We start from the raw sequence: 13,903 nt of genomic DNA, 5'->3' as shown, positions 1-13,903 counted from the left end.
TCAAGAGCTGTTTGCTAAACTGAGACATGGTGTGATCACGGCCCCTGAGAGACTTTATCAGCTGACCACTAGAGAACAGAAGATACATACATATATATGGTAACACTTTACAATAAGTTTCCTTTATTAAACATTAGTAAATGTATTAACTAACATGAACTAACAATGAGCAATACATTTACTACTGTTTTTGTTAATCTTTGTTAATGTTAGTTAATAAAAATACAGCTGTTCATTGTTTGTTCATGTTAGTTCACAGTGCATTAACTAATGTTAACAAGATTTTAATAAAGTATTAGTAAATGTTGAAATTAACATCAACAATGATGAACAAATGCTGTATAAGTGTAGTTCATTATTAATTAATGTTAACTAATGTAGTTAACTAATGAACCTTATTGTAAAGTGTTACCATATATATATATATATATATATTTTTTTATATACATTTATTTCAAAGTTTAAAGAAAATGTAAATTTATACATATATATATATATATATAGAAGATTAATACTTTTATTAATAAAGGATGCATTACATTACATATTACAAAAAATTATATATATTTCAAGTTTTAATTTCTGAAGGATCCTTTGAACCTACAGACTGGAGTAATGATGGTGAAAATTCAGCTTTTAATTACAGAAATAAATTTCATTCTAAAATATATTTAAACAGAAACTACTTTTTTTTTTTTTATTGTACTTTTGCAGCATACTATATTTTTGCTGTATAAATGCTGTATAAATAAAAAGCTTTGGTGAGCATAAGAGTCTTGTCAAAAACATTTTAAAAATCTTGCCGACTCCAAATGTATGAACGAAAGTGTACACACTGCAATATATATGTAGTTTGAAGCCACATTCACTCAGTCTCAGGTGTGACCATGGCAACAGGGCCCTGGCAGCAGGTTCCTCAGCACCTCCATCACTCTGGAGATACCCTAAGGGAAGAGTACAGTCTCTTTCCATCTTACTTACCGTCACCAGAGACACATCACCCACACTTTACACATGCTCGACACACACACACACACACACACACTCCTAACTGGTTTTTATTCCACCCCTCGGGGCCCCCGGGGACGCCAGGGGCCCCAGAGTGATAAACTACCAGCTACAGGATCCAAACGGACACAAACACAAACAGATGTACACGAAAATACACATGGTAGCCAAGCTCTAAAGCAATGAAACAGATGAAGTGTTTAAGAGCGTGGCATCAGGGTAAAGCCATCCGTCTGTGTGACTCCCCATGATTCAATCAGAGTCGGAATCAGTCGTGTATCTATCAAAGAGTGGCTCAGGAAATCAGTGAGAGTCAGTGAGACTCCTGTAGTCAGCGATTCATTGAGACAGAAAACACCAGTGAATCTGTCAGTGTGGATCAGTGTCTCACCTCCAGTAAACCAGGACAGCCAGCAGCAGAATGAGGCAGAGGAAGGTGAGCGCCGACACCACCACCAGAGGAATGATCCACTCCATCCTTCCTGAACCAGGCACAGGGTGCATGCTGGAGACCACGGCACGCTCTGAAACACACACACACACACACACACACACACACACACACACACACACACACGTTAATATGAACACACCGTACATTTAGCATAAATATGAAAATACAATAACACTTGCTGCTATGTAGTGAGCAGGGATGATATGAAGCTGATATAGATGTAAATCTGCATAACATAATCAATTACAGATATCACATTTGTATTAATATATCACAATTATTAATATTACTACTACTACTACTAATGATAATAATAATTATTATCATTAATAAAATTGCAATCATACTCAATTGATTTAGATCAACAAAGTGCTGAAATTCAGTAAACATATATTTCACAAAATACTTTCTCAACATTCAAAAACTTGTAAATAAATAAATATCAAAAACAATAATAATTATTATTATTATTTACAATAATTATTACTATAATTATTAATATCAACATAACTATTATTACAATTGCTGTGATTTAACAATACAATTATTCCAAGTGTAATATTCAATTTAATTAGATAAAATAATAAACAGATTTCTTTTACACAACATCTATTAATGCAAAAATACGTTTTGACTAATTATTGTCAAATATTGGTTCTGGTCACCATCATTTTGCCAAGTAAAGTGTTTCTAGATGAATTGATTTTGTTTGTCCTAGAACAATCCTCAGTCCTCAGGTTGTCCTCATCATAAATAAACAGAGAGAAATGTTAGGGTTATATGAATGCTACACAAATCCTGAAACCCAGTTCTAAGTTGAACTCTGACCCAGAGGTTTTCAACCCTGCTCCTGAAGACCCATGAGGAGTCCCAATTCACATACTATCTATCCTAAATTAGTGCGTCCAAAATCGTAGTATTCGTAGTATGCAGATCGGTGCACACTCTAACGGCTAATATTGCCCACAACCCATTGTGTGTTGGACGAGGATTCGATAAGAAGTACAAACTTGAATTAAAAGTGTTAAACTACAAACAAACTCGTGGATGTGCGAGTCCGACGGTTTCGTAGAGAGGTTTAGATAAAGGGGTTTGAGCGAATAATTATCAGTATCTAACCTGATTAAAAGATATTTATTCAATGTTATTGAATATTGTGAACAATAACAACATTGTGAACTTTTGTAAAGATATATTTGGTCATTAAAGGTAGGGTAGGTAATTTTCAGAGAGGCTAGCAATAGCGAGCTAGCTTTAAAAGCATGAGATCTCACTCTCCCTTCAGAGCGTCTCTAAAGACACGCCTCCTTCAAAACACATGAACACACACATCAGGGAGCAAACAAAACCGTCACGAGAGACGGCGCTAAACTACCTCATGTCTCAAAGCACATAACATTACAATAATAATGAACATAAACAACTTAAAGAGCTCTGACCTGTACCACCTGACTAATGCAGATTCATTTCTGCGTTTATAGTGTTGACATTGAAACGCATAAATTTGAGTCACAGGTTTTCATCTCTTCCAAATGACAGTAGTAATGGCGTAAACGCAACATAAGCCTGTTGTTTTGGTTCAGTAGAAACTGTAAAAGGTGGCTGCTGTTTCGGTTGTGGTGCTCGGTGACTGACGTCTGTCTAAAGGTCCTTGCACACTGAGTCCGAAATTCTCGTCTGAAATTTTCGCACGATAAAAATAAATATGACCTCATGTTATGTCAATTATGTTTGCACACTGCCTCCGAAACTTTCGTCCGTCATAAAAAAATTCGGATCGGGTTAGATTTTCTTCGTTTTTCGCATCCGTAGCAAGCATTTTGAATGGTGTTTTGATCATTCAGAGCCACCGAATAGCGAAAACGAAAAAAAGCATACGAAACTTTCGGACTCGGTGTGCAAGGACCTCAACTCTGCATAGCGTGAAACGCGCTGATGACGTGTGATGTCTGCGAGCAGGTGTGTGGAAGTATAGACATACATACGTTGACAGGCAGGTAGGCCATCGTATCAAAGCATTTGGACCGAATGCAATGATTGGATGAACATTTTATGGTCCTATACCTTCCAAAGACGAGATATGTACATATAAATACATTTAGAACACTTAACTTAGTGATTTCTTGTGAAGAAACTTTCAACTAGCATCACAAAATTGTTATGTTTCTGGAGCAAATCACCTAGCCTGCCTTTAACTTTTGAAAATGCATCTTTATGCAAATTGCAAACACAGAAGGAGAGTTATCCGAATAAAAGACCCCCGACTGGCAGAACAAAGTGCCACTACATTTCTTTCCGAAACGGTAGGAAATTAAATTAAATTGAATGTGGAGGATTTTAACTGTGACATGATGAGTGACAGGGCAGTTTAAACGGTGACAGGATGTACGTAACTAAGCAACCGAGCTGTCCGCTAAAGGCACAATTATGATGTAGTAGTATGTCCTACTCAGCCTACTATTCTGCTACACACTCAAACGTATGTACTTTTTCTTCACAAAAACAGTGCATCATTTTAGGGCATAGTATAAGTAGGTGAATTGGGACGCGGCACCACTGTTCTGCAAAGTTTATTTCCAACCTGCTTCAGCACACCTGCATTGTGATTTTCAAGCGATCCTGAAGAGCTTTATAAGCAGGTTCAGGTGTGTTCGATTAGGGTTAGAGCTGAACTCTGCGGGACACTGGGACCCCAGGAGCAGGGGGTTGAAGACCTCTGCTCTAACGCCTTCCCTAAAACCTGCTTGGTTAATACACATGCTGTTCCAGGACCAACAAGGATGTTGATTGAGGAACACATCTCGCTTGGCAAGATCACTGTCATCCAACCAGTCCAAACACACACACACACACACACACACACACACACACACACACACACACACACACACACACACACACACACACACACACACACACACACACACACACACACACACACACCCACAGCCACACACGCACACGCATACACGCATACACACACACACACACACACACACACACACACGCACGCATGCACTGACGTACCAAAAGTCCCAAACTGGCAGTGGAAAGCACAGACTCAGATCCCGAAAGTAAGAACAGAGAGATCAGAAAACCTGCAGCTCCCCTCGGGTGGTCCAGAGACGCTGCTAACTAATCCATGCTGTTATCCTAAAACACCACAGCTTCACCACGGTCAGACACACACACGCAGTCACGCGACGAAGAGCACTCTGAGATGATCTCAAACTCCAGACTGTGCACACACACACACACACACACACACACACACACACACACACACACACACACACACACACACACACACACACACACACACACACACACACACACCCGGATGAACATAACTCCATTGCCATAGAGCTAAATAGGGAGTTTCTCTGTTTTTCTATTTTTTTTTTTACTCCCTCCAGCTGAAAATGTTTTCTGCTCTCATCCTCTCTGGACCGGAAAACTAGGCCAACCCTCTGCCTCCGAAACAAACAAAGGGAACGGAAAGAAAGATGGAAGGATGAGAAGAGAGGGGATAAGGAAGAGGGTGAGACAGAGAAATGGAGGAAGATGGGAAATAAAGGAAGATATGAGAGAGATGAAACTATCATTTCACAGGGGACACAAAAACAGGATCTCAAAACAGTGTGAAGAAAAAGGGTTTAAACAATGTTTCCTGCAGAAAAGACGAGCGGTGCTGCACATGAAAAACTTTCCAACACACTGCTGATGATGCGGAGATAAGGATGGCTGTACACCTCCAGGTCTATGATACGGCTTAGGTTCCTCATTCAAAGTAAAAACGTCATGTGGTGTCACCATCAAGAATGAGGTTTCTGCATATTGGAAGCATTACATGACTTTGGCCATAATAACGTTTTTCAAATATTTATAAGCAGTAAAACATTAATTTTATTCTTCTTGGAAATAATTATAAAATATTATTTCTAACAACTAAATGTTTTATTTCAAGAATTTCATTTGTTATTTCAGGACAGAAAGTTGTATCACCATGACATTTTTACTTTATTTCCCCAAAAATTTTAATTCAGTAAATACAAACATGCTCATCATAGACGAGGTGAAGTCAAGTCATACAAAATTACTTTTTTATTTTAAATACAAGTTTAAGTAATTTTGTTGTGGTTTTGTTTTTATCAATTTATAAGTTTTGTCTAAAAAAATATGTCTGTTTAGTTATACAATAGTTTAATACATCAATTTAAACTAAAGGAATATCAAAAACAAATGATACTGAATTGTATATGTACATACATACATATGTGTGTGTGTGTGTGTGTGTTATCTGAGCACTAAATCTGTATATTAGAATGATTTCTGATTTCACGGATCACTGAAGACTGGAGTAATGATGCTGAAAATTTTGCTTTAACATCACAGGAATAAATTAAGTTTTTAAATGTATTAAAATAAAAAACAATTTTTTTAAAATGTTATAACATTTCACTATATATATATATATGGTTTTAGTATTAGTTAACTATAGTAACCCTTCTCAATTGCCATTTTTATATGTTTTATGAATATACATTTTTGTTTTAATGCCAAGCTATACAAATATTTGAATGGATAAAATAGAAAAAAAAGTCATGGGGCCTTTGAATATTGTTATGGACAATGGGGGGCCTTGGAGTCAAAAAGGTTGAGATACGAATGCAACCCCCCCCCCCCCCCCCACCACCACCAAAAATATTGCTAGTTTCTAACCTGTGTGTATAGAGAAAGGTGGCACGTGGTTGCGGTCTCCTCTGCTGGGTTTGCTGGTCTGAGTCATGCTGTCTGGAGGCTCTATTACTGCCGTCACATTATCATCACTCTCTGGCTCTCTGGTCGGCAGCACCTGCGTGTCCTCTTCCCCTGTTCTGTGTGTGTTTTTCTCCACCTCATCCTCCGGGACACTGGATGGCGCTGTGCTGTTTTCTGCCTTCCTGCTTCCTCCTTTCTCTTTGGCTGTCGAATCTGGTGTTGCTGTGGGCGGGTCTTTCGTCACGGAGCTGTTCCTTTGCTTTTCCACATCGTCTGGAACTCTGCTGTCTTTACTCTCGGCACCTTTCTCCTCATCCTCTTCCTCTTCCTCTTCTCCGTTCTTTTCTCCGTCCTCATCCTCGCCCTTCCCTCCCTTCTCCCCCCCGTCCTCAGACCCGTGGCTCTCTGTGTCTGAGGCCGGTGAGGAGGTGTGTTCAGCGGCTGGGGTCTGGCGTGTGGAGGCAGGAGCAGGGGTCGAGGGAGGAGGTCTGCTGGGCCACACTGAACTGGGGAAGGAGGAGATGACCCCTCCACTGAAACCCAAACCCGCCAGGAGGGTGCTGGTCACCACAGACGCCACCGTCGCTTGGCTCCCGCTGGAAGAGGGGCCGATCCCAGTCGCCATTGACACGAAGGAGAAGGGAAGACCGGAGGAGGTCCAGGTGGAGGAACCGGAGCTGATCGGAGCCATGTCTGCTGAGGAGGCTGGGGAGACAGTTGGCTAGAAGAAGAAGAAGAAAACAAACACTTCATTTCCCTCTGCATTGATTCTAAAAGATGAAATCTGTGCACATCATGCGAGTCCGATGAGCCCAACAGGTTTCAGGACACTGTTTTAAATACTCTTTTTCAGGCATTACTTTGGATTTATTAATTGTAGTATAAATATGCATTTTAATACTTTCTAAAATAAATTACAATTTATAATTATATATACATTTATTATTTATTTTCAAAAATAAAACAAAATATGTTTTTAAAACATGATTAGCCTATTATACATATCTATTTATATATTTTCTAAAATAAATAATACAGAAAACAAATATATATTTAAATCATGTAATTATTGAATAAATATATTTCTATACCTTCTAATATATATATTAAATTATTGTAAAATTATTATTTGTAATAAACACATTATATTATTTATATTATTTTGTTTTAAGAAATACAAATAAAAGATAAAATAAATTCTAAAAGATCAAATCTGTGGACATCATTCACAAGGTTTAGGCCATTTTTTTAGAGTTATCTTTCCCAGCATAACTCTTCATAGTTCAGATTATAAAAAAAAAAATATATATATTGTTTTTTGTATAAATATACTTCTATATTTTCTATATTATTATTACAATTATTTTAATCATTCTTTGTAATAAATAAACTATTATTATTATACAAGAAATACAAATACATTTTGTCATTGCAAAGAGTAAAGAGAGTTCTGCCCCCTGCTGGACAGATGTAAACTTACCATCCCAGTTTTGACTATTCTCGTGCCCTCAAATATCCTGGTGGTGTTGGCTACCAAAACAAAGTAGATACATATTAATGAGATGGAGCACGTTTAAAAACAACAACCAGAATATCATTGGAAAAAGTCTTTTTGTGTGTGTAAGTGTAGCTCTGCACCTCTGAAGAGCATGCTCTGGCTGAAGTCACTGCGCTTGTCATTGAAACACACGGCCTGGACGCGGAACAGGTACAGCACATCCGCCGACACCGGTGTGATGACAACCTCCTGAAACACACACACACACACAATGTTACATATACAGTACATACACGCCAGGATACGTCCAAAAAGTCCGCCTGTGATATGGAGGTGTGTTATCATCTGACGCGTCCAGTCAAAACACAAAAGAAGAGTGGTCGACACACACTCACATGCACTTTGAAGTGTGAACTCTCCTGACAGAGGTCTGGAGGATGAAGGTGAACAGCTTGTTCTCCTCTCCTTCGCTTGACGGTAACACCTTTCTTCTCAAGTCATTAGCATTGAAAATAGACAGTCTCTATCAGTCTCTGCCTCACATAACATTCATTACCACCTAAAGCACCTCTGAGCTGCTCAGCTGGGACACAAAGACATTGGAATTCAGTGAGTGAGGCACTGATTTATTTTTAAAGGCTGCTTATATAATGTACGCCTTTATCAATCAATTATGCAACACTGTTAGGATCTTTCTGTGAACATATTAACAAAAATGTAGTGTATAATGAAATTAAAGGACGCAAAATGTAATTAGTTTCTTTATTAGCTGTGTTTGCTTATTACTATTGTATAAGGCTTTAGGGATCTGAACAAACACCTAAACCTAAATATTACACTTCAGTGTAATATTTTAAAGAGACAGTTCACCCAAAAATCAGAAAATACTCACCCTCAAGATGTTCCAAACCTGTATGAATTTCTTTCTTCTGCTGAATATAAAAGAAGATATTTGGAAGAATATGGGTAATCAAATATTCATTCTACAAAATATCTTCTTTTGTGTTCAGCAGCAGAAATAAACTCATACGGGTTTGGAGCAACTTGAGGGTGAGTAAATGATGACAGAATTTTCATTTTTGGGTGAACTATCCCTTTAATCTCAAACAGATTATGTGTAAAAGGAAGGACAAGATAATGAATCAGCTCTACTGAAACTGTAAGTAGACAAAATCTGAACTGAACTGTTTGAAGTGGGACTATGAATAAAGACCTAAATGAAAAGAGTTCAATTTAAATATTTTAAAATGAGTTCAAAGGAGCTAGGAGCACTTCATTCTTATTGGTAGCTGAAACACATTAGTCAAAATATTTGAAAAAAAAGAAAGAACATGTAAATGGCAGTGCAGGTAGGCCTTCAGCAGGGACACACTTGACAAACAAATCGACTTCGACAGTCAGGTATGGGCACCTTTTAACTCCATTTCCTTCATTGGTGCCTGTTTGAACCTGACGCAGGCAGCCTCATTTAATCTCTGAGAAATGAAGATTCAATACAATTCTAAGTGTATGAGCAATAGCCATTACCATAACTCACTTCACCTCCCCGGGGTCTGCTGAAAAGTGCTGAGGGCTTGAGGGATTTGTAAATCTTGCACTAAGTAAATGGCGTCAGTTCCTCTCCAAATGCATCAACACCTTTCTGATTTATGCGAGTTCATTCTTTAAAGGACCCCGACTCAAACATTACTCTGTGGTGTTGGGTTATTATAAGTGGAAAGGAGTAAAAACTCTTTCTCGATTGATCTGGGAGGCAGTCCCTCAAAAATCGAGTCTGCCGCTAATTTGACCCAGATAGCAGCATCTTGGGACGAGAGGGGAAAATAAAAATGGAAATGAAGAACTTAAAAGAAAAGAGGGAGGAACAATGAAAAAAAGAGAGGAATATGGGAAAGGAGTGAATCTAATGATGATGTTCTGTAATGGGATGCAATGCCATTTTCAAATTGCACACTGAAATATTTGGGAACAAAATGAACAAAAATGACTTTTTTCTACTGTCTCGTCGCCTCGCACCCCCTACGGACTAGAGAATCAGAAATCTCAGCCTGTTATACATTTCACAGCCCACTGAGTGTGCTTGATAGAAAGTCAAGAGAAATGAGACTAAAATACATCTCCACCTCTTAAACAGTTTTAGTGCATTAGTATTTTCAAATGTTGGGCCTCAAGGTCAGTGTCTACCGCTGCGACCCCCTGCTGACGACCTAAAATACAGACTTTATTCACAGTCACACTCGCTGCGCTCCTGCAAACACGCTCTAGCGGAGGAGAGATTACAGGATATTATCCACGAGGCATAATAGCAGCATCCTCACATTCAGACAGTGAGTTTTCCAAGAACAGACTGACACAAATCTGAAACCTGGAATGGTTATTGCTTGAGGACAAGCAGAAATCAAAATGAACTGATAAATTAGAAAAATGTATTGCAATTGTATAAACATATTTTATAAAAATATTAGCAAAGTTAAAATCAAGTCCTATCCTATATATTTTTCTTTCTGAACATTCAGTTTAACTAGGAAATATGTCACATTATGGAAGTTAAGCATGTTGAGAATGCCATTTCATGTGGTCTTTAAAGATGCTTATTTAATCCTTTGCTGGGTTTATTGTGAGATATTGTGGTATAGATGACCAATACAAGCACACGGAATCCCTCAACGATATTGGAAATATGTCACTTTATGGAAGTAAAGCACATTGTGAATGCTATATCATGCTGTCTTTAAAGAATAAGTGGGATATTTTATCATTTTTGGGAGATATTGTGGTATAGATAACCACAAAAAAAAAATTCAGTTTATAAATTTCACATCCCACTTATAAACTATAAACATTTCATTAAAGTTAGGTGTGATAGGAATGCCATGTGGTCTTTAATCATTTGCTGAGTTTATTGTGAGATATTGTGGTGTAGATGACCAATTGAAACACAAAAAGCACACAGAACCCCTCACCAATATTTTTTCCCAATGAATATTCAGTTTCACCCATAAATACGTCACATTACGGAAGTGTGTTGCGAATGCTGCTCCATGTTTTCTTTAAAGTATAACGTCACGAATAACATTTGTGAGACATTGGTGACCATTACACACACACACACACACAAAAAAAAAAACACATTCAACTCCTCACCAGTTTCTGATCACTCCCTTTGACGTACGTCTCCTCGAATGACTCGTCGTTTCTGGTCCAGCTGTAGGAAACGAGGTAGCTGAGGATGGGCGGATCGTAGGTGATCTCCGGACTGGACCATCGAACCACTAACGCAGTCTTGTTCATGTGCTGGACGTTCATGTTGATCGGGGCACTGCTGCATGCTGCGTGAAAGACGAAAAGAAGAAAAGTGTGCGTTTACCTCTTTGCCTCCTCTCTAACCTTGAGCTCCATTGGTGCCCTTAGATCCCACAGCCACTAGATGGCTCTGTTAGACTAGTGACTACATATACTTGGCTTTCACGTGTCCTGAATTGTGTCATGCCCTCTGTAAACACCAGCATCATCCAAGTTGCTGTTAATCTCCCCAGCAGAAGGTGTTTAATCACCGAGCGTGCCACAGTTTCTGGCGGCTAACAGCATGCGTAGGGGTGAGCTTCTATTCAGAGAGAAATCTAACAGAAGAAGCCCTAAATTTTCTTTAGTTTTGGTGTTCCTAAAATGCATGCACACATTTGCAACACAGACAAGAGCACACCTCCACACAGCCAAAACACACTCCCTCCCACAGCCACAGGGGAGCCATTACATCCAAAACAATGCTAATTAAACTAATTCTACCATCACTCCTCTCTCCGAAGCCTCTATTAGCTCTAATCATGAGAGAAGTAATAGTGACTATACAGCCGTAATCATACTGCATTAAGACTGGCTTTCACACAGATGGCATGCATTGATGATTATAGCACACAAACATGACTTTGACATTTGAGGATGGAAGCTTGTCCTTTAAATAAGACTTCATAGACATTTCAACAGCCTGCAGTTTATGGAAGAATTACGTTCAAAAGCTCACGAACACCCCAATTTGCATATTTGCAATTTTCTTCCTAAATGGTATTCACGATTAAAATCAGCGGGTCTCAAATCACGGTACATCAAATATAGTGATCAAAAAAGTGTCCAGGTGGGACTATTAACACTGCCCACAACTCCTTGAATAATGGAAGATGAATTAATGATGTTCTCTTCCGACTTTTTCAAAAGTGAGGAATGAGATGGCAATTCTGCCACATCAGTTTTTATAATTCATATACCTAAAATATAAACAATAATGAATTGTAACCATAAATGCAAACAAAGTGTAAAACATGATTTTGCTGTCGTAATATGTCCTAAAACCACTAACAAAACAGTGCATATTACAAGAATTCAAATTAGGAACAGTGAGACCCTTAAGGACACCAACATCAATGCTCGGGCATGAATGTTCAAATACGAATTGTCTGAATTTAGACCAATGCATAAAAAGTGATGCTTATAGAAAAGCCGAAACACTCTGGTACACAGTTCTGCACCGCTGTTTGTTTCTTTACTGGCTTTTATTGTCACAAAGAAGAAAGGAATTCCAACAGTATTGTCTAGGTGTGTAACAATATATCGTGTCACAATATATCACAATACAAAAATGCAACAATATGTATCGTGTATAGTTCGCCCAAAATGAAAATGACTGTACGAGAAAACATTAAAGTTTACAGAGTTTTATTGTCAGTTCTCCATTAACCTACCATATAATCGCAATAATATCGTATCGTGAGTTCAGTATCGTGATATGTATCGAATCGTGACGTGAGGGTATCGTTACACCCCTAGTATTGACATGTTAATCTTGTTTTCAAACAGCTGTTCCCAAAAAACGAATTTTCACACTGAATGTTTGTCTGGGAGTGAGCAGGTCTTAAAATCGCAAACAATTGCAGGAACCTCTTCCTGTAACCTTTTCAGCTACTTCCTACTGAAAGTACTAACTACAATTTAGTAGAAGTAGAATGTACAAACTAGAATGCTTGTCATTGTCAGGGTTTTACACATTCTCAACGCCTTTGCATGATTCGTGTGAAATATTTTGGTTCATTTTATAATGACAGATTTAAATACATTCCAATAAATCATCACAGGCAAAGCCTGATCACAGCATTTCCTCCATCCATGTGTCTGTGCAACACTACAGTATATAACCCATTCCTGCTCGCTCGCCCCACTCAGAAACACAGTCGCAGAGGTTACTGCGAAAGAGTGCAGGTCTCTTAAGAGATGCAGAGAATCGTTTAATAAAAAGGCCATCTTTGGCCCTCCGGCTTGTTGACCATGGAGAGCGAGATTAATGGAGGGATATAGCAGGAAAGGAGAAAAGGTGGGAGCAGAAGTCAAATTAGAGAGAAAGTGCAAACACGCCGTTAACCTTGAGCGGCTCTTTCGAACGAGCTGACACATAAGACCAGTTTAAAAGAACAGTTCATCTGAAAAAGAAAATGCTATACCATTGGCTGGATAAAAAGGTTTGGACAGGATTTTTGTGTACTATTCCTAAAAATAAAGGTTCCAAAAGATTTTTTTTTTTTTTTTTGTGCAATAATGCCATAGAAAAAAAACCACATTTTGGTTCCCCAAAGAACCTTTTAGTGGAACGTTCTTAAAAGAACAATGCTTTCCTTTCTTCTAACATTTTAATAAGCTAAAGAAACATTTTCCACTATAAAGAACCTTTTGAGGAATGGAAAAGTTCCATGGATGTTACAGGTTCATCATGAAACCTAAGCCACACAAGAACAGCTCAGATTGCATCTACTTTAGTTTGAAATATTGAAAAATATCAAACTGAGCATTTCCTGCACATGTGGGGACTGGAGCTGCTTTTGGACTATATTTTGGCCTGCTGATAAAACCAGTTTGGCTGTTTCTCCTACAACGAGGGAAAGCTATGATCCAGCACGTGTTCTGAATTAATGGAAGCTGACAAAAAGTTCAGCTCCAGCCTGCAGGCACCATTGATATGCTTCTGTTCTCAGCCTCTATCACACTATTACTCCACCCTTTCATTCTTTCTTCCCTTATTCTATCCTTTCTGTTCCCTTTTTATTCTTCGACAACAGCGGACGGTGTCACAATCAATTTTTCACGGAGCTGAAATTAAACGCATAACCAGGGAGCGATAAGAGGAGCGGTTCTCTCTT

The 13,903-nt window shown here is 38.4% G+C and overlaps 1 protein-coding gene across 2 annotated transcripts in view; it reads right to left on the bottom strand.

Annotated features, from left to right (window-relative positions):
- Positions 1-13,903, bottom strand: part of ptprga (protein tyrosine phosphatase receptor type Ga) — a 256,101-nt gene that overhangs the window by 30,179 nt on the left and 212,019 nt on the right. For both annotated transcript variants that reach the window (XM_079857645.1, XM_079857646.1), the window contains exons 9-13: positions 10,866-11,050; positions 7,862-7,970; positions 7,704-7,753; positions 6,185-6,944; positions 1,400-1,532 (exon numbers count right to left, since the gene is read on the bottom strand). In XM_079857645.1, the coding sequence (XP_079713771.1) occupies positions 1,400-1,532; positions 6,185-6,944; positions 7,704-7,753; positions 7,862-7,970; positions 10,866-11,050 (1,237 nt within the window). The remainder of the gene's footprint in view (positions 1-1,399; positions 1,533-6,184; positions 6,945-7,703; positions 7,754-7,861; positions 7,971-10,865; positions 11,051-13,903) is intronic.

This window comes from Squalius cephalus (genome assembly GCF_949319135.1).
Source record: "Squalius cephalus genome assembly, chromosome: 22".
NCBI lineage: Eukaryota > Metazoa > Chordata > Actinopteri > Cypriniformes > Leuciscidae > Squalius > Squalius cephalus.
Note: the sequence above shows the minus strand (reverse complement) of the source record. Positions and strands in the feature narration are given on the sequence as shown.